General features: G+C 47.7%; 1 protein-coding gene across 5 annotated transcripts in view; it reads left to right on the forward strand.

Moving 5' to 3' along the window:
* Positions 1–22,263, forward strand: part of Katnal1 (katanin catalytic subunit A1 like 1) — a 61,396-nt gene that overhangs the window by 17,349 nt on the left and 21,784 nt on the right. For all 5 annotated transcript variants that reach the window (XM_006248817.5, XM_017598482.3, XM_017598481.3 and 2 more), the window contains exons 3-4: positions 193–353; positions 14,894–15,056. In XM_006248817.5, coding sequence (XP_006248879.1) covers positions 193–353; positions 14,894–15,056 — 324 coding nt within the window. The remainder of the gene's footprint in view (positions 1–192; positions 354–14,893; positions 15,057–22,263) is intronic.

Below are 22,263 nucleotides of genomic sequence, written 5' to 3' on the forward strand. Positions count from 1 at the left end.
AGAGGTATACAGTGCAGCCCTCTCCTTCCCGCTCTCTGCCCACCTGTACCTCTCTGAAGAGCCGTTCGTCAGTGTTTCTCTGACTCATTTTGTACTCTTTGACTGACACTAAGGAAGCTTACACTCTGGGGTAATTTACGTGCGCTTTGTGTGAGCTCCGAATGGCTCCTGACATAACGCTCCCTTCCTCAGGTTCGGCAGGAGCTCTTGGAAGAATATGAACAAGTTAAGAGTATCGTCAGCACGTTAGAAAGCTTTAAGATGGACAAGCCCCCTGACTTCCCTGTGTCTTGTCGAGACGAACCGTTTAGAGATCCGGCAGTATGGCCACCCCCGGTCCCTGCAGAACACAGGTGAGTGAGACTTGGGGGATCGGCTCTTGTAGCTAACCATGCTCCGTGAGAAGCTTTATTTGAGCAGTGTTTTTCGGAACCATTTTGGGGGCTTGTACACTTCATACGTTTCTCCTGTTTATTCCATGTAGGCGCGCAGAGCTTGCTTGCGTGTGCCCTGTCAGGCCTTTGTTTTCAGTTTCCTTATAGCTGTCCCGGTGACAGGTGCTCTACGACTTACCAGTTCAGAGAAGTCTTTTAGACCGGTGGTTTCAGCCTCAGACCTTTGCTAGAGGAGACCGAGCCCTTCAAGTGAAACAGTGAGGAGAGCGGACTCCCAGCTGGGCTGCCGGCGCCTTAGTGGGGAAGGATGCTTGGAATTTTCAGTGGTTTCTTGTTACTCCTCAGGGTAGCAAGGAGAGCCTTTATCCCCAGCTTCTCTGATATTCCACATTCGACTGCTCTCTTCTTTCTCTGTCCAGTTTTCTGTCTGCACGGTGTCTTCTTTCTCCAAGGAAGACCAGCAGTTCACACCTCTGAACTGATCCTCTTTCTCAAGTCTGCCACAACGGAAACATTTTGCTTGTTGCTTGGCTCGAGGGTGTCATGTTGCATCCTCTTGTCTCTTTCTGCTTAGAGGCTGTGTAAGGGCAAAGGCCGTGTCTGTTCACTTAAAAAAACTAACAGCAAATGTTCAGTACCGGCACTGAGGTTTGCCCACAGTAAGAGTTCAAACACACGGTGAGTAATGCTACTAATTTTACAGGAGACTGAAGCCTGGAGACCTGGGTGTGTGAGTCATGGTAGACCAAGATCTGCAGTCCAGTCTTTCTGGCTTTCCTTCTCTCTCTGCGTTGTGACGTTCCATAGGAAATACATTTTCTCTTAGGCAGGAGCTGGGGTCATCTGTTCAACTAACTGTTCTCTTGAGGTTTTCCAAAAACTTTTAAAGGATTGTGGAAAATGTTTAATTATTTTGTTGTTTTATTTTAAGATGGGGCCTTGCTATGTAGCCCAGGCTGGCCTAGAACTTGCTATAGCCCAGGCTGGCCTTTATCTCGGATCCTCAGGATTACCATTCCGCATCACTACACCCATCTAGCTCTTCCAGAATTCTTCCCACTAAGTCACTGGTGGGTTGCGATTTTCCAGGTGAAGGCAGGTTCTAGACAAGAACTCTTTTTTAAGGAAAATCACATACACACACACACACACACACACACACACACACACACACACACACACTTTTTTTTACTAGATAACCCCAACTCCTCAGAAGGCACCAGTTCAATAGTCAAAGATGTTCTCTTGGAGGCTCCAGAGTAAATATTGGGGAAAAATGAGACTGTGGCCTGCCCGAACACCACATTTTCCCTGTATACAATGGAATGCCTCACTTTTCCTGAAAGTCATTAATTCTGAAATTAAAGCTAATGGCTAACAATGCACTTACATTTTAGAGTACATGTTCTGAATTGTTAGGCGACCATTGTTACATTTTAGAAACCTGTGCGTGCAGACAGTAACTCTAATACCTGTGACTCAAATGATAAACATTGGGGATAACATTTTCCCATTGCTGATTGCCTACCCAGAAATTGTCCTTCATTACACACCCGTTTCCTGTCATGTGCCCTTTCCTATCTGCCCATAACATTGATGGAATTCATTTTTATACTTATTTTTTTTTTCGGAGCTGAGGACCGAACCCAGGGCCTTGAGCTTGCTAAGCAAGCGCTCTACCACTGAGCTAAATCCCCAACCCCTTATACTTATTTTTAATACTCTTTTTTTTTCTTAATTTGAGTCAGGATTCTCTGTGTGGCCCTGGTTGTCCTGGAAATCCCTCTGGAGACCATCCTTGAACTCAGAGGTCCACCCACCTCTGCCTCCTGAGTGCTGGGATTAAAGGTCTGTCCCCCTCACTGCTATGTATAGCTCTTGGATGTAGCAAGGGCTTCCATGTTGTCTGTGGATTAGAGACAGTAGATACAGTGATCTGAGCATGTGTGTCCCTTTGTGTCCCTGGACAGCAGACGGGGAAGGAGACTGTGATTTCCACATTAGTTACTTCTGTGTCCAGACGGGGAAGGAGACTGTGATTTCCACATTAGTTACTTCTGTGTCACTGAGAAGAACAATGGAAGGGAAGGCTTAGTGCTCAAGGCTTTGCAGGGTGTGGCCATGCAGCAGGGTGGCTTGGTGGGGGACACACCTGGCAGGGGACGGCAGACGGGAGGCAGAGGGAGTGAGAGAAAGGAGCCTGGGGTAAGATCAGTGCATGCTCCAGGCAGCCATCCTCCAGCAAGCCCCACTTCTAACCTGGCACGTCATTGGGACCTGTGTGCAACATATAAACCTGTGGGGACATTTCGTGTTCAGACTGTGACATACGTGTCAGCAACCACAAGGAAATGTGGTTCAAGAAGTTCTTCAGAGTGGGGGTCAATGCCTAAGTGCCGTGGGCTTCGTAGTTTAAGGCTTCAGGAGCAGACTGTGAGCCGCAGCGGCCCACCACCCATGTAGGATGCTCTGGTGACATGCGTGTAAGGCACACATTACTGCAGGAAGTTCACTCTAGCACAAGGCTGATGAGCTAACGGTGCACTCCTAGTTAAAGGCCTTGGGAAGCTGGGATTGAGCACTGTTTATTTTACTCATTTACAAATTTTGTTTCTTTTCAAGTCATGAAGCAAAAAAAACCCACCTGGAGATAATGACAAGTTGATAGAGTGATTTACAAAGACAGTGGCCGAGCCGTCACTGAGAACCATGGGCTCGGGGCCTTAGCGCTTTAGGTGCTCTGCACATTGATTGCAAGGTCTATGGTGTGTGTGTGTGTGTGTGTGTGTGTGTGTGTGTGTGTGTGTGTGTGACTCTGCACGTCAGTGATGGTGATCAGCAGGTAATGAGTTAAAATCAATGGTCAGCTCTAGGAAAAGATCAGTAGCATCCTTTCAGAGAAATAATCAAAGAGTGACGTAATTAACAATATCCCATTCAGGAAATCTTCAAGTAGTTGTATTTTCTCTCTGACATTTCTAAACAAATGCTGAGTTTTCTGGGCCTGGCAGAGAGAATGCTGGGTTTTCAGTGTTGAAGATGTGTGGCATTAGTATCGGTTTTCAGGGCAAGGGCGGCCACTCACAACCGCTGGGCAGTGCTCGCTCTAAGCAGTCTCTTATTTAAGCCGTCTGTGACCTCATCCAGTAGGGACTGTTCTGGCATAGTGATGTCCAGACGAAGAGGGAGAAGCTAAGCTTGTTATTTTCCAAGGTCACCTGAGCAGGAAGGAGGCAGTGAGCACCGAATCCAGCACTTGTCAGCCCTGGTCGGTGCTCGGTCAGCACTGGTCGGTACTCGGTCATCCCTGGTCAGTACTTGGTCAGCCCTGGTCAGTACTCGGTTAGCACTGGTCAGTACTCATCAGCCCTGGTCAGTACTCATCAGCCCTGGTCAGTACTTGATCAGCACTGGTCAGTACTCATCAGCACTGGTCAGGACTCATCAGCACTGGTCAGTACTCAGTCAGCACTGGTCAGTACTCATCAGCACTGGTCAGTACTCGGTCAGCACTGGTCAGTACTCATCAGCACTGGTCAGGACTCGGTCAGCCCTGGTCAGTACTCATCAGCACTGGTCAGTACTCGGTCAGCCCTGGTCAGTACTCATCAGCACTGGTCAGTACTCGGTTAGCACTGGTCAGTACTCATCAGCACTGGTCAGTACTCGGTTAGCACTGGTCAGTACTCATCAGCCCTGGTCAGTACTCATCAGCCCTGGTCAGTACTTGATCAGCACTGGTCAGTACTCAGTCAGCACTGGTCAGTACTTGGTCAGCACTGGTCAGTACTCATCAGCACTGGTCAGGACTCATCAGCACTGGTCAGTACTTGGTCAGCACTGGTCAGTACTCATCAGCACTGGTCAGGACTCATCAGCACTGGTCAGTACTTGGTCAGCACTGGTCAGTACTCGGTCAGCACTGGTCAGTACTCATCAGCCCTGGTCAGTACTCATCAGCCCTGGTCAGTACTTGCACTGATGGCCTTCTGTGTGTGCTCTCTGCCCTAGGAGTGTAGCACATCCATCCAGTGACATTTGCAGCTATGTTTTGGTATATATTCTGTGTCTTAATATCTACTTGTTCAATGCTTACTAGTGTTGGGAGAATAAAGAAATTGAAAATCTTTTTACAAAAGACTTCTTTATTTACTTTATGCATATGAGTACACTGTCTCTGTCTTCAGACACCAGAAGAGGGCACCAGATCCCATTACAGGTGGTTGTGAGCCACCATGTGGTTGCTGGGATTTGAACTCAGGACCTCTGGAAGAGCAGTCAGTGCTCTTAACTACTGAGCCATCTCTCCAGGCCCAAGAAATTGAAAATCTTAATGAAATAAATTTTAATAATTTAAATGTAATGGTGAAATTTCTCTGTGGGAGCACGGCACTGAAATAATGCTTTCAGTCAATAGGGAAATATACTTTAGTACCCTACAAAGTCTTTCAGGGCTGTAGTCCATGTTCTTGGCTTTGGCTACTAATTGGGCCGGCCTGCTTCCGTCTGGTTCAGTTTATGGACTTGTACCCCTGAACTTCCTCTCATCTTCCAGCCAAGTGTCATGGCGGGTGCACATGGTGGCTTCCACTGGTGCTTTTGCTCTGTTTATTTTGAAGTTGGACTTTCTGTGCCATGGATCCGCTGAATTTACCCACGGTCATGTTTTAAATCACCAGCAGCTGCTTAGATTACGCAGTCTGTTATAATAAGGTCAATGCATTGCCTTAAGTGTGACTAAACTGAGCTGTGAGAGTAGGCCTCGGCGGGAGGTCAGAGCAATAGCAGACTTAACCTACACAGAGGTGGATGTTAGTCAGCTCCTTACACTAGCGGAATGGCTCTGGGAGCATTTCGCATCTAGGCTTAGCAAGCCTGTCTCTTTTATGAGGTGAACTGCTCTTGTGAGCTGAACCTAAGACTGTCTGTGTCTGGAACAATATCTAACATAGCATAGAATCAATAGACTCCTCTCTCTCTCTCTCTCTCTCTCTCTCTCTCTCTCTGTGTGTGTGTGTGTGTGTGTGTGTGTGTGTGTGTGTGCAGGTAGGGAGGTATGAAGAGGATGCTATTCTCAACTCCCTGCCTTAGTCCTTTGAGACAAGGCCTTGCACTGACTGGAGCTGGGCCAGAAGCTCACATCACTGCCATTGCAGGAACTTGTGGGACAAACTCAAGTCCTCTTGCCGGCACCCCAAGTGCCTCAGAGCCACCCACTCTGTCCCTAAAATATTCTCTACTGATTTTAAAAAAGTAAATAGTGATAGATCTTTTTTCCAACTTTATCAAAGTAGATTTTTTTTTTTCGGAGCTGAGGATCGAACCCAGGGCCTTGCGCTTGCTAGGCAAGCGCTCTACCAGTGAGCTAAATCCCCAACCTCTCAAAGTAGATTTTTTATTTAAAGTGTACAACTTAATGATGGGATTAGATTATGAATTAATAATGACACAATTAAACTGATCTCCCTTCAATAATTTGCCTTTTTTTTTCTTTTTGTAGTGAGAACACAAGATCTGCCTTAGCGAAATTCAAGTATATAGTACACATGGTTAGCTGTGGTCACCTTGATGTATGCTAGATGTTCAGAATTAATTTGCGTATGACAGGAGCTTTACCTGTGACAGTGTCACCCTGGGTTGTGGTCTGAGTGTCTGCCAGAGCTCCTGTGTTGGCAACTCACTCCCTAGGGCAGCAGCATGGAGAGGCTGGGTCTGTAAGAAGGGATCAGGTCCTGAGCGTGGGGTCCAGGGATGGATTAGTGCTGTTAATGAAGAAGGTGGTGTGGATGGTGTAGGTAAAAGCCACTCCTCTGTACCCTCAGGCATGGGAGCATGCCGTGTGAATGTCCTTGCTGGTGTGGGCTCCTCAGACCCAGACTTCTCAGCATCCAGATGAGAACAAAGGCATTTCTGCTCGTTCTGGATTACCCAGTGCTGGATAGTTTGTTAAGGGGCCCAGAATGGTCCAAGAAGCCCTGTCTCCCTTCCCTTGAGCCTTGGTAACCAGCCCTCTCCTCTGCAGTGCTGTGATCTGAAGGTTTAGATTGTAGACATGAATAAGACCCCGTATGCGTCCTTCTGCAGAGTCCTCACTTAGCACAGTGTCCTCTGGGTTCATCTGCGTGTTTGCAAGTAGAACAGTCTTCTTTAAAGCTGGATGATAGTCTGTCCGACATTCACTGCGTCTTCCTTGTGATCTCACCTACTTCCACGTCTCGTTCACGTGGATAGGGCTGAAATGGACACGGGGGTGCAGATCAACACCCCCATTCAATTTTATTTAGATAAACATTCACAAGAGGGATTACTGGATCGTATAGCAGTACCATTTTTAATTTTTAAAACTTTTCTTTATTTTTATTTATGTGCCTGAATGTCTTGCCTGCACGCATGTCTATGTACCTCTTGGTCACATATGTGCAGTGCCTGCAGAAGCCAAAAGAGGACACTGGATCCTCAGGAACTGGAGTTATAGACAATTGTGAGCCACCATGTGGGTGCTGGGACTCAAACCCAGGTCCTGTATAATAGCAGCCAGTGCTGTTACCTGCTGATCTCTCTCGCCAGTGTCTCTTTTGAGGAACTTGGTGTTCTTCATGATAGACACACAGGTTATACTCCCATGTGGTAGGTTTTAGCCAATCATACCTTTTGGGGTAGGGGCAAATGGGATTGTATATGTGAATCTGAAATTAATCATTTAGTTTATTCTGTAGAGGTGATTTTATGACTAAAGCCTAAATAGGCCTTCTAATGCTATTCCATCAAGACCTGGAGGGAGGGGCTGGGGAGAGCGCATGGTGTAAAGGGCTTACTGTGTGAACACGCTGGGCTGAGATTGGATCTGCAGCACCCCATTAAATCTGGGTGTAGAGTGCGTACCTGCAGTCCCAGTGCTGGGGGGCAGAGACAGAAGATCTCTGGGTTTTCCTGACTTAGTCAAGGAGCGCCATGTTCAGTGAGCCACTGAGGAAGACACTTGACCTCGGCCTCTGTAGATGTGTGTGTGTGTGTGTGTGTGTGTGTGTGCATGTGTGTGTGTGTGCATGTGTGTGCGTGTGCATGCATGCTTGGGGAGATGGTACAGTGTGTCTCTATGTACACGTAAGGATATTGGTTTTCCTTAAGTCCCGGAGGGATTTCTTATAGATTTGACATTAAGGTTGTTGCCAGGTGTCTGAATACCCTGGTGGCTTCGGTAACTGTCAATACTCAAAACAAAACAAAAAACAGCCAATAATAAAAAGGTTTGATTAAGGCCAGAGTCAAGAACTGAGAGAGGAAGCTGCCGTTTTCTGTTTGTAAGTATGTCACCTCTGCTCTGACTGGGTTTCCTGGCCTATATGGGGTGGCAGCCTCAGGAGTGCTGGCACCTGTTACCCATGGAGCTTTGCATCAGCCTCTGTGCACACTGGATGGGGCGCACAGAGATGGCCCCTGCCCTGGCAGCATTTGGTCTTGTAGGTGTAGGTGGGCATGAGAGCATTCTGGGTAAAATGGACTCAACCTGGTGACTAATAGCTGGTGAGAATGAGAGAATGGCAGGTCTAGGTAATCATCTATGACCAGGATTAGAGCTGAGGACAGACTACAGAGGGTAATGGTAGTTATTTAAGAGTGTCAGCTGACTGTTACTTTAATTTTTTCAAATGCCTATTTTTATTTATTTATTTATTTATTTTTGGTTCTTTTTTTTTCGGAGCTGGGGACCGAACCCAGGGCCTTGCGCTTCCTAGGCAAGCTAAATCCCCAACCCCAAAAATGCCTATTTTTAATGATTGCTCTTAAATGCTTTAAACTCCCTTTTTAGCCCACAACCCATCAGAGGTAACATGAAAGAAAGGATACAGGGGAAGTGAACCTGTTTAGAAAGGTTCTTTGGGGGCTGGGGATTTAGCTCAGTGGTAGAGCGCTTACCTAGGAAGCGCAAGGCCCTGGGTTCGGTCCCCAGCTCCGAAAAAAAGAACCAAAAAAAAAAAAAAAAAAAAAAAAAAAAAAGAAAGGTTCTTTGGAGCAACTCCTATCTGTGTTATCTGGAAATTAGCAGTTCAGTTCACAGGTCAGCAGCGGCAGCTTGATCTGCTTGCAAACACTTCACACACCAGCTGTCCAGTGTGGTAGAGTCAGGATAACAAACACAAATCAGCACTGGTGGCACGACCTAATAGAGACAGCCTGGCCTCAGCCTCGGCTCGAATCAGCAGGACGGACCAGGAGGAACACCAGGAGAAGTTCTAGGCTGTGCCTCTCTCAGCGAAATGAAGATCAGTGAAGATGTGAGACCAACAGGCATTGCACAGCGAGCTCTGTAAGCAAGCCTAGCTCTGCCTCCATCACTGTCCCTCGAGTTCTATTTCTACTCCCTGCAAACACCATGTGTTCTCCACATGGCTTGTCTCACCACGTGTGTCTGTCTCAGTTGACATCACTCTGCCAATCACCCCAAGTCCACGGAAGCAGCAAGAAATTGTGGCGCACCAGCAGAAGTTTTTTTGCTGTTTCTCTCTGTGGAGCCATAACAAATGTTCCTCAACTATGCAGTGTAAGGCGAACTAATACATGTGTGTTGTTAGCACAGAGCCCTTCATCACGTGTCCTTTCACGGACTTGCTTTAGCAGATCATCCTCTCTCCTGTGTCTGCTTCAGCTAAACGTTCCTTCACGAGTCTGCCTCAGTCTTTCACCTGTGTCCATTTCAGCTAAATGTTCCTTCACGTGTTTGCCCCAGCAAAACACCATCCCACACAAGTGAGTCTCCAAAGAACCCTTAAGTTTCCACTTCAGGAAACAGACATTTTACGGTTCTTTATATGGTGCAGAGGTTATGGGCTAGCATCAGGGCCTGTTTGGTGCTACACCCTTTCCCTTAACCTTCTAGAGTTAGATTGTCTTCCGGAATATGGGACAGCCTCTGCTTTCAGTTTGCTAGGAGAACGGAGGTAGAGAGGTGATTTGTCTCAATAATAAATCACGTTTGCTGAGTTCTGTATGTGGTTTATGATTTAATCTTCACAGCCTCCCATAAACAGCCACTCCAGGACAAGGGCTGGGAGTCAGATGGGATCTAGCAGCCTGAGCTCACCTGAAGTCAGTGACAGTTTCAGAAAGACACATCCTAAAATTTTAATTGGATATTTAAGACACGATCTACTGTGAAAGCCTGGGCTGGTCTCAAACCCCTGCTCTGCCTTTCTCAGCTTTTCCAGGTCTGAGATTTCAAGCTTGTACCACGTGTATACAGCTAGATTGGAATGGCAGAGAGGGACAGAATGGGTTCAGGATGGAGACAGTGGGTCTACAGTTGGTTCAGCTGGTCCCACTGACAAGGGGAGCAGAGTTGCGTGGAGGTTGGGGAAGCCCTGGCGTCTCCATTAGTTATTTACAGAGAGGGGTCAAATGCTTGTGCTGCCAGGAGGGCTGTGCTGGCTGCCATGGTGGAAAGGCAATGCTTGGGTAAGAAGCATTGCTGTGGGCCAGTACCCTTCAGGTCTCAGTGCTGATGCAGAGGTGCCAATGCAGGGGTGCTGATGCATTGGTGGCGGTACTGATGCAGGGGTGCTGATGCAGTGGTGCTTATGTGGTAGTGTATACAGAAAGCTCAGTTGAAGCAAGGTGCACATGCAGAGAACCAGCTCCTAGGTCAGGTACAGCTGTCACTTCACAGGAAGGTGAGGGTGTCAGAAGAGGGAGGGCATCTTGTTGGGCTTTGTTTTTGATTTTTAAAGTTTCACTTTTTCTTATGTAAGCTTTCTGTAGGAAACATCTGTCTCCTGCTACAAAATACTTGAATTTTGGAAATATAGGTATTTATTACAGTGAGAGCCTAAAATATTTTTTAAGATTTATTTTTATGTCATGTATGTAAGTGCTTTGCCTTCTTATATGCCCATACACCAGAGAGCAGAAGAGGCATGAGATCCCCTGGAACTGGAGTTACAGATGGTTGAATCGTCATGTGTGTGCTGGGAACTGAACCAGGGTCCTTTGCAAGAACAGCAGTGCTCTAACCATTGGGCAATCTCTCCAGCCCTCTAAATTTGGCTATTTCTAAATAGGCATTCTAATTTATAAGAGACAGACGAAGGAGTGAAAGCAGCAGAGTGATGCAGAGTGAACCCGGAGTGCGTTCACTTCCACATTTGCACTGAAAGCTCTCTGCCTCGCTGTACCTTTCCCGCCAGCCGCTGTCTGCTGCTGAGTGTAACCCATAGGCCGCTCGCTCTGTTATGAGGAATCCTGGATTCCCAGCCACTGCAGCATTGGACTGACCCCTTGGCTACACTGAGCAACTCACTAGCGTAATAACACCGTCCGCAGCCTCCGAGTTCCCTCCTCACCTTTGTGACACTTGCTGTCTGCTGTCTCTGTTGAACTCTTGTCCCTCTCATCCCTTTGGTGACCTTCCCATGGCTCTGTGTTCTTCCCCTTCCTTTCTGACTGTGGCCTCTTCTCTCCTGCTCTCCTCCTGTATCTAGTCCCCACACCCCGTGCTGTTCCCAATGCAGTTCAATTTGTCATCCCTGATGCCCATGGGGTGCAGACAAGCAAGAGTAAGGTCTCTGCTCCTAGGAGCTCCTGTTCTGGGAAGTCTGATGCCTTTGCACACACCAGTGCTGGCTCTGAGGGCAGAGGGTGTCTCCTCTTAGCTCTGCCGCTCAGGGGCCTCGAGGACAAGCTCGCCAGCTTCATTTTCCCTCTGTGAATTCCCCCTGTAAATGGAGATCATCGTGGCAGTCACCCCATGAGAAGGCTGTGAGAGTGAAGTGGGTTAGTGTGTGGATTGTATGAAGATCCGCCTGGCCTGGCAGGGTGGGCAGGGCAGGGCTGCAGCTCCCAGTGGCTGACAGACACCCTTACTTTGTTCTAGCTCAGATGATTGCGGAAGTCCAGCCCAGTCTGTCCTTTTGTACAGACTGCACGTTTGCTTGTCCCCACCCCCACCCCCAGTCCTGCAGCAAGAACAATGTGTGGTGCAGGGTAGGCACTGCAGACGCGTTTCCTGAAGGGACGCGCACACCCACTCCTTAGTCATCTCTTGCTTCCCCGCTTTCTTCCCTGCTGACGAGCTTGGTGGTTTTCACAGTGATGGTCCATTAGTGATAAGCTATCAGTTCTTATTTTTAGAACATGGCTCTCTTCCATTGCTCCTCAGCGTAGAGGCCCAGGCTAGTGTTCATTCACCGCGCTGCGATGACTAGCTAGCTAGTCGCTCTGTGCTTTTGAAAAGCTGCTAGTACAGTGTTGGTCTTTGACCGTCAGGGCTGAGCTCAGTGGCACTGTGCAGCCCCGCCAAAAGCTCTTAGTAAAGAGGCCTCATGAGTTTGTTGCTTATACAGCCTGGAAGTCGTCAGAGAGTCCCCACAGTGACACCATGCATGTGATGTGGCAATGGGCAAGGAAAGAGAGTGTCCCAGAGTGTCCTCTGGGACACTGACCGAGTCTGTTACACGTGTAATATCCAGCTGCAGTGAGGTGGAACAGGAGACGGAGCCAGCACATGCAGACCTCCCACGAGACACGGGACTTGCCACAGATGCCACCTACTGCTGGCTGAGCACCTCATCCAGGCCTTCTACCAGCCCATCAGCAAGCATAGTGTGCTCAGCGGCAGCCTGTGGAAGCCTAGGAGGAAATCTTACGTCATAGCTCACCCAGCCAGATGTGCACACAAAGAGGACTGTGGTGGGGCTTCTGAGCAGCTGCTAAGTAGCAAGCCGAGAGTCAGGACTGTCTTGGGGTTCATGGCAAGGCCTTCCGGGCAAGCCCAGCAACTGCAGAGCCTACAGCTGTAGGGGCTGGGCTCGCTGAAGGTGAGCAGGGGCTCCATGCCGATATGGAGTCTCAAAAGCTGGACCACAGTGACGGTCGCTCAATAGGAAGCCAAGCACAACTGCCAGCAATCGGAGGAACTTGATGTGAGACCCTCATTTCATTGTCTTTGCCGATGCCCTTGGCTGACGTAGGAAAGATGTTTCTGCATACACAAAATACACAAATACATAAAGCAGACCTGTACCCAAACACACTCTATCCCTTCCTCAAAACAGAAAATGGTAAGAAGACAGGCCTGGGCTCTCCCAAAGAACAGCAGCAAGGTTGCATGGAGATACTAAAGGCTTGGGCTTCTGTTTTCTGTGCTAGATGTTGATCCCACTGCTTGGTGTGTGCTGGGCAGGTGCTGTCCTCCTGAGCCGACCCCAGACGAGACGTGCCCTAGACACAATTTATCGTTACTATCCTCATTTTTCACCAGCCTCTTCTGGCTCTTTTTTCCCCTCTTGGTTTTGGTTTTTCTCTCTGTGTAGCCCTGATTATTGTGGAACTCACTCCGTAGACCAGGCTGGCCTCGAGCTCAGAGACCCGCCTGCCTCCGCCTCCTGAGTGCTGGGGTCTAAAGGTGTGCATGGCACTGCTGCCTCCTGTCTCTTCACATGTTTACTTGACTGACAGACTGTTGAAGTGACTAAAGATGGCGTAGAGGCAGTATGTGATAAAACTTGAGTGCCCAAAGCATCTGTTGGTCACTTTGCTGGGACCTCTTCCCTAGTTCCTCTCACACTACGGTTTATTTCTGTCTTCTTCTGGGGCCAGCAGCGTCACTAGCTGTATACTAAAAATGGCTGTCCCATAACTGTTGAACACACTGAGGATGAAGGTGTCCAGGTGTGGAGCCTGAGAGACGCTGGTGTGGTTCTCCGCAGCCATTCTTATCCTTAGCAGACTCCGACAATATGAATATGCAATGGGGGGGTTGGTTTTGGTTTTACCTGTTTTGTTTGTTTTATATAATGGTTACTTTCCTCATGGCTGTTACAGTGACTCAGGAACCTGGGGATTTCACTTCCTCATGAAAGTTAAGGCGTCACTGCAGGAGTCCAGGGAGGCAGAAGTGTGAGGCAGCTGCTCATTTGACTGGCCCAGATGCAGAGATGAGACAGGGCTACACCCCAAAAGCATGCCCCAAACAACACACTCCCCACCAGCCAGGCCTCGGGGCTGTGCCACCAGCCAGGGACCAGGTGACACCCATAAGCCCGTGAGAGCCAGTTTACATCCAACCATAGCATAGGACCGCATTAGAACTGCAGCGTCTTAGTACTGCATCGGTCCTGGAGCGCATGGCTGTGTCCATGTTCCCGCCTTGTCACATTCACTATCACTGTGCCACTCTCCATGATGCCAGGAAGGAAACCTGGGGATGAATGAAAAGCCCAGACCTGCGGGGCACATTGCAGACAGAGCGGTGGGAAGATATAAGAGTTGGGAGGAGGGTGGGAGCACGGTGGGAGCACAGTGGGAGCACGGTGTGATACCGACTTTCACTGTGCTGTCCTGAGAAGTTTGTGTTACTTCCCCAAGATCTTCACAAGACTGAAACCTTCAGTACGCCATCATGGAATAGGGAGGGGCCTCAGGACCCCACTCTTCCCCCAGTTAATGGACTTTTCAGGGGTGTAGCCATGGCTCAGGTGCACATGCTTCTATGACCAACTCTAAGGGAACTCTTGGAGCACGCGCGCGCGCGCACACACACACACACACACACACACACACACACACACACACACACACACTGGGGTGAGGGAGAGAGGGAGGGAGAGAAGGAGAGGAGCTAGTTTGAAAGAGCAAAGGGGTTAGTAGAGAGCAAGAGGGGGATTACTGAAGGGTGAGTGTGACTAAAACACATCATGTACACGTGTGAAAATGTCACAATGGATCCATTAGTATATAATTAATAAATGCTAATGAAAGCCCCAGGAAATGGGAGAGAGCTAAAATACACTGCCTTGAGGCTGGAGGTGGGACAGTCAGTGTGCTATTGAGAGTAAAGGCAGTTGCAGGGCACCAGGGGAAGGTAGGGAAACAGCATGGATGGTTTGAGAAAGGTAGAGCTGGAGTGACAGAGGCCCCAGCAGAGTGCTGTGCTGAGAAGCCTCTCCGGAGGGCTCAGCCTTGCACGATAGAAGCTGCAATGTACCGACAAAATGTGCTTCAGTGAGCACACTGATGTCAGGAATTTATTGAAATTATTAATCTCACCTGGAGTCCTAGGAGAATTTTTGACACTCACCAGCCATGGATATATTTCTCCACACACATGGCTTTGTTTATAAGAATATATCAGTGCTGGGCCCTGCCATTTGTAATTTGCACAGTGAAATGCGGACTTTGCCAACGTAAGTGAGAACGTTGTCTCGGTTGTAAAGCAGAAAACATCTAAACTCTTCCAAAGTCCCACCCTTTGAGGAAAAGGTTTTAGTTGTTTCTAAGCGAAGTCTCCTCAATTTAAGGCAGAGTCCTGAGGTTACCAGGTGGACACAGGTTGCCCTCTGTTGGTCGTCAGTAGTTCCTTTGGCCAAGCAGCCATATGTGTCACCTGTATTTAATAATTGTATCAACCATCATCTGGGAGGGAAAACTGTGACAGTCTCTTGAGTAAGATGGTTTTGCTTTCCTGTCTTTGATTAATCGTTATTTAACTGTCTTTCTTTGGTCAGAGCACCACCTCAAATCAGGCGTCCCAACCGAGAAGTGAGGCCTCTGCGGAAAGACATGGGGGCAGGAGCCCGGGGCCTCGTGGGCCGAGCACACCAGATATCGAAGAGTGATAAAGCTGCAAGTCGGGACAAGGACTATAGAGCAAGAGGGAGAGATGACAAGGCAAGACTCTGATTCATTCCCTCCCAGTCGGGGCTTTGGTGGGTTCTGTAGTTGGTGTTGAATTCTCAGGGTTCCTTAGTGTTCTTTATATTTCAAAGGCCACCTTGCAATGCACATAGTATCAGAGGTGTAGTAAACACACACACATACACACACACACACACTCATACACACACACTCACACACACACACTCACACACACATACTCACATACACACATGCTCACACACACACTCACATACACATTCACACACACACTCACATACACACACTCACACACTCACACTCACACATACACACTCACACACACAGTTATAGACGTGTTTATTAAAGTCCATGCACATATACACTCACACACAGTGGTATAGGCAGGTATTTTTAGTTAAGTAAATACACACACAGGGGTATCAGTGTATTAGTAAAGTGGACAAAAGAAAGGAAGACCAGGGGGCTGGAGAGATGGCTCAGCGGTTAAGAGCACCGACTGCTCTTCCAGAGGTCCTGAGTTCAAATCCCAGCAACCACATGGTGGCTCACAACCATCTGTAATGGGATCCGATGCCCTCCTCTGGTGTGTCTGACGACAGCTAGAGTGTACTTGTATATGATTAAATAAATAAATCTTAAAAAAAAAAAAGAAAGAAAGAAAGGATGACCAGGAGTAAGCCTGGCCCTGGGTTCCTGGAAGGCTCTGGGCACCATTCATGAGTTTATGAGGCAGTCCTACTCCCCTTTTCAGAGTAAAAAACTAAGGGACAAGGTGGGTGCTCCAGTCATCTCCGAGTGAGGGGTGAAGTCTGTGAAGACCCCCCTTCCCTCACCCACCATCAAAGTCTGGATTGGGTTTGAGTACAGAAATCCGCCACTGAATCAATCCCAGTTTTAAGTGTGATTCTTCAACTGAGGACAAGACGAACCGGCGCCAGCTGTCAGAGTCACACGTGTGCCTCCAGGTTATAAACGGCGTCTCGTTACAATGCTTCTGAGTAATTGTCTGTCTTACTCTGTCAGTGACAAGCTGAGTACTCAGACTATCAGTGGAATATCAGCCTTCCTTATTTCTAGTTGTTGGGGAGGTAGGAGAGACACTCTGAGTCACCACAGAAATAAAGGGAACTACTTTTCAAAAAAAAAAACAAACAAACATGGAAGTGTCATGCTAGCTTGAAAGGTATAGTTGTCACTGATCTAAGTGCACTGTCACTCTCTTCAGACACCAGAAGAGGGCATCAGATCTCATTAAAGATGGTCGTGAGCCCCCATGTGGGTGCTGGGAATTGAACTCAGGACCTCTAGAGAAGCAGTCAGTGCTCTTAACCACTGAGCCATCTCTCCAGCTCATTTCTGATCTGATTATCACAGCAGAGATTAGCGTTTCTGGGGCTGCTTTGAAAATGAAGACGGAGAGATTATGGGGGCTGTTATAGACTCCCTTTTCAACTGTCTGATTGGTGTGCATGTGGCACCTCCCCCCTCCCCAAAAGGAAACGAACTAGTTCAGAAAAATCAGACTGTATTGCCCAAAATAAAGCTAGAATTATCTTAGAAATATTTAGTGAAGTAAGTTTACAAACATTTAGTTCCAGGAGCTCCTGCTTGTGGCCCCGGGGCCTGATGAGGCGCTTAGTGACTGAGCTGTTGAAGCAACTTTGAGTGAGTAGGAGAAAGGCTGGAGTCTGTGTGCTTTTTGTTCCCTGTGTTGGTCCTACTTCTCCCTCCATTAAGACCCAGGTTTAGGTCCAGTGCTAGTGCTCACCTTTAATCCCAGCGCCCGGGAAGACAGGCAGGAAGAGCTCTGAGTGAAAGGCCAACCTGGTCCACACAGTAACTTACCCCTGCCAGAGAAATTAACAAAAGCAAAAAAGGTAGTTCTATACATATGCTTGTGTAATCTCATAGTCTAATAGATTATTAATCTGTGTATAGAATTTCAAAGCTGCTTCTATTACTTTATAGGTCTATAAAATGAGGATAAAAGGAATTTATTTGGGGCCCATTAGATGGCTCAGCAGGTAAAGGCCTTTATAATAAATCACATCTTGTCAAGGGTCCCTGGCATATTTAGGACTGCAGGATGGAAGGACAGCCAGCAGCAGTGGGGGCCAGGCTCTCCCTGGGTGACTCACACTCACGTCAGACAGGTTTGAAGCTGTGTGTGTCCGTTTATTCGTTCTCTCTGGTCATCTCTGAGCATAGCCCTGCCCCCTGCTTACAGCTCACAGTGCTGTGGGCCAGGCTTTGAAGGTTATGATTGTGCACTCAACTATTAGATCATGATGAGACACAGTGTGAAAGTCTCTTATTTTAATTATTCTTTAAGTGGAATTCAGTTTAAAGTAGGGTGACTTAACATTTCTCAGCATACTTCTATATTGACTTTAATTTCCCATTAATTTTTCTGTCAAAAGAAAACACTGATTAAAAAAATCCTGGTAGGGTTGGGGATTTAGCTCAGTGGTAGAGCACTTGCCTAGCAAGCGCAAGGCCCTGGGTTCGGTCCCCAGCTCCGAAAAAAAGAAAAGAAAAAAAAAATCCTGGTAAATTTTGTGAGAGATTGCATTTTTTTTCCACTTCTTTTTAGGCTTCTGATAGGCTTCAGACGAGCTCTAAGCGTAAAGTGCTGCGTTTTAAACAAGCAACAGTCATTTTGCACAATGGTTTGCTGTTGAGGCTGTGTTCCATTTTAACCCTGAGGGCTCCAGGATTGTCCACATCGCCACTGCGTACCGTAATTTAGCACACACTTACCAGCTTGTACTTTGTGTTGGTCATATAATAAATATAAACTCAAAGACAAACTAATAAAGTGTACCTGGCTGTCATCCCAGCACTCAGGAGGCTGACACAGGACGGCCATGAGCTTGACGCCACTGGGCTACATAGCGAGACTGTGTCTCAGAAAGAGGACTCCTGCCTGACATCAGGTCGTTTCTCAGTGCCAACAGGAGTGGCATGAGCAGCTAAACTGTGCTTTTAGCCTTATTTGAATGGACCCAGGGTCCTGATCTTTTGGACGCTATAATAAAACACTAGATGATTTTATAGAGGGCTGGACCTCAGGCAGGTGAAGGCATCTATGGGCCCCACCTCATAATGGAAACATACTGAAGACTAGGTTTTGACATGACGTTTGGAGGAGCCTGCATGCTCAGACGATGGCACATGGAAAAACTGAATTACCATTTTGTCATGTAAGCTTAGAGTCAATATAGAAGTAAGCTGAGAAATGCAAGTTACCCTGCTTTAACCTGAATTCTACTTAAAAGGATGTGCATCTTCAGTCACGAGATAGAGGAACACTGACCATTTTCACCAAGAGTTAATTGACAATAAGTTATATTTTTACAATTCTTGAGAATCAGAGTTTTATGTAGAAATAAATGCTTTTTTTTTAATTTAGAAAGAATATACTCAAAGTAAATATGAGGGAGTAGAACAAATATTCTTATATTATCTTAAAAAATAAATATAAGTCTGACAGCTCAGACTCTCAAATGCTGGCCATGTTGCCTTGGCTAATTTGTGGTTAGTGAGCGGTGTCCCGCAGGGTCCCACAATCACGGTTACACGCACTTCTGAGGGGAGTCCAGACTAAAGGAGGGCCAGTCACGCACACAGAGTTCACCGCTCAGTTATTCAATCTAAAGCACTTTGTCCTCTGTATTGCATGCAGCAAATGGCCATGGTGAGTGCTGTCCTTGTGTGGTTAGCTTCAGGTACAGGCATGGAGGGCACTGGAAACAAGCCTGGACTACTCTGTTGGCCCCTGCTGACCGGTGAACGTGAAGTGTCTGTCACACATGAGCAGTGGCGTAAGAAAGGTCATAGATGATAATGGAGTTGCTTTGTGACTTATCATCTCATGCTGGGTGCTGATGTGTGCTGAAGAACTACTTTTCTGGAAAGCGTATGTTCATATGTAATCCATGCATGTAGACATTCACATGCGAGTCTGTGACACATATGCTTACCATAAGGCTCATGCGGCAGTCTGTCCATAATTTAGAAAAAGCAAGGGCCCAGTGCTCTTGATGGACTTCGGAGAACACTCTCCCTGATTGGCCACTCGCATCCCTGTCTCCCTGTGACTGCAGTGACGGAGGGATGCAGTGATGGATGCAGTGATGGAGGGATGCAGTGATTGATGGATGCACTGATGGAGGGATGCAGTGATGGAGGGATGCAGTGATGGATGCAGTGATAGAGGGATGCAGTGATGGATGCAGTGATGGATGCGGTGATGGAGGGATGCAGTGACAGATGCACTGATGGATGCAGTGATAGAGGGATGCAGTGATGGAGGGATGCAGTGATGGATGCAGTGATGGAGGGATGCAGTGACAGATGCACTGATGGATGCAGTGATAGAGGGATGCAGTGATGGAGGGAAGCAGTGATGGATGCAGTGATGGAGGGATGCAGTGATGGATGCAGTGACGGAGGGATGCAGTGATGGAGGGATGCAGTGATGGAGGGATGCAGTGATTGATGGATGCACTGATGGAGGGATGCAGTGATGGAGGGATGCAGTGATGGATGCAGTGATAGAGGGATGCAGTGATGGATGCAGTGATAGAGGGATGCAGTGATGGATGCAGTGATGGATGCGGTGATGGAGGGATGCAGTGACAGATGCACTGATGGATGCAGTGATAGAGGGATGCAGTGATGGAGGGAAGCAGTGATGGATGCAGTGATGGAGGGATGCAGTGATGGATGCACTGATGGATGCAGTGATAGAGGGATGCAGTGATGGAGGGAAGCAGTGATGGATGCAGTGATGGAGGGATGCAGTGACAGATGCACTGATGGATGCAGTGATAGAGGGATGCAGTGATGGAGGGAAGCAGTGATGGATGCAGTGATGGAGGGATGCAGTGATGGATGCAGTGACGGAGGGATGCAGTGATGGATGCAGTGATGGAGGGATGCAGTGATTGATGGATGCACTGATGGAGGGATGCAGTGATGGAGGGATGCAGTGATGGATGCAGTGATAGAGGGATGCAGTGATGGATGCAGTGATGGATGCGGTGATGGAGGGATGCAGTGACAGATGCACTGATGGATGCAGTGATAGAGGGATGCAGTGATGGAGGGATGCAGTGATGGATGCAGTGATGGAGGGATGCAGTGACAGATGCACTGATGGATGCAGTGATAGAGGGATGCAGTGATGGATGCACTGATGGATGCAGTGACGGAGGGATGCAGTGATGGAGGGAAGCAGTGATGGATGCAGTGATGGAGGGATGCAGTGATGGATGCAGTGACGGAGGGATGCAGTGATGGAGGGATGCAGTGATGGAGGGATGCAGTGACAGATGCAGTGATGGAGGGATGCAGTGATGGATGCAGTGATGGAGGGATGCAGTGTAGCCGTCGGTGTTGGCTGGTGACTTGTTTTCTTTGGTTAGATGGTAGCAAAGCAATGAAAGGCACAGGATCTTGGAATTTGGTTCATTTCTTCATGACTCATACAACACTGATAATCAGGACCATTTTCAAATGTTGGGAGAATATTCATTTTTAGTGTTTTTAAAAATAATGTCAAAACAGTAGAAACCCCATGTGTATATATGTGCATGTGTGTGTATGGTACACACATGTACGTATGTGTTTGTCCAGGTGTGGGTGCCCATGCATGTGCGTACCTGTGTGTGGAGCTCAGAGGTCGACACCAGGTATCTATCATTCTCCACCTTATCTTTGGAGACAGGGTCTTTAATAAGAGTCGTGCTGACCCTGAGCTGTAGTTGGTGAGGCCGACTGGCCAGCAAGCTCTGGGTCCTCTTGTCTATTCCTCCCACTGGGCACTGGGGCCACACCCAGCTTTTCACCAGGATGGGCGCTGGGCTCTGCACTCAGCTTCGTGCTTTCCGGTGGGGGTTCTAGCCTCCGAGCCATCCTCCAGCCTCCAGTGATATACTTTTAGGTTGACTTTGCATTGACATTTTACCTTCACTTTTAAAACTAAACACTCAACACAACAACCACAACCACCACCACAACAACAACAACAAAATGAGCCCCAACTTAGAGCACCTGCCGATTTCTGTGGTAGAGTTGAGTTCATGACGGCAGGGTCAGCATCTCACTCAACCTCATCTACATGAGGTGTGCGATTCCCTACTCTGAGAGGTTTCTACTGTGCAGATATAGATCTAAGAAAAAAATTATAATAGTTGTCTATCATAAACCAAAAAGATAGTTTCTGTAGTAATCCGTATAGCTTTCTTATCATAAGTGTGACCCTCCCAGGTCAAAAAAGATCATTGGCCCCTCAGAAGTCAGAAGCCATGGCCCTGATCTCTCCCCGTCTCTGCTGCTTCCTTCTTTCCTAGGTGCCCAGCACTCTGTGTTCTGATGCCGTAAAGGTTATTAGTAGCATCTTGTTTGAGGATGCTACTGTTTTGGGGGATAGGAGCACCCGTTTTTAGGAACTGGAGTTTTGATTTTTACTTTTTCTTTTCTTTCTCTGTGTCATATATTTGCAATATTTATCTATGCTTTGCTGATACTGTACATTAATTCTCATAATTGTGCACTATTGTGTACACTTAAATGTTTCCTTGTGAATAGATTTTTGGATGTCTAGTCTGGAGCTGTTGAGTAGGGCCAATTTGGATAGTTTTTCCTTCTTTGATGTGCATATGACTCCATTTTTAGTAAGTACACATTAGGGGTGTGTAGGCTTAGATTTTTCAAAACCTGCTTTAATAAGGGTTCTTAAATGCTTCAACCTCCCATCTAGCCCATTGACCAAAGTTGGAGGCAAAAGGTTAACAGGACAGGGAGTAGAAGCAGGTCCTTGGGGTGATTCCAAACATGAATCAGCAGTGGCAGTCTGGTGCAGTCGGCAAATGCCAAACACGAATCAGCAGCGGCTGGACCCAGAAGAAACCAGGAGGGCCAATGATTTGGCTCTAATGAGTTCGTACTTGGAGCGTATGTTCCTGTGTCTGACCTCAGCCTAAGCCTCAGAGGGCAGAGGTCTCTGCCTGTTTGCTTCATTGCTGTATTCTCTGTGTCTAGAACAGTGCCTGGCACACTAACCCTGGCATAAATACTGTGGAAGGAGCGTGCGTATGGCGAGCATAGAGCTTGCCTCGGAGCTGTTGTTACAGTCCCAGTGTCCTGATTGGGCAGTGCAGGGCGCTGCACCCTGTCAGGTCAGTAAGCGCTGCTCTGCGCTGTCTGCCTGGTC

Source organism: Rattus norvegicus, chromosome 12 (assembly GCF_036323735.1).
Source record: "Rattus norvegicus strain BN/NHsdMcwi chromosome 12, GRCr8, whole genome shotgun sequence".
NCBI classification, from domain to species: domain Eukaryota; kingdom Metazoa; phylum Chordata; class Mammalia; order Rodentia; family Muridae; genus Rattus; species Rattus norvegicus.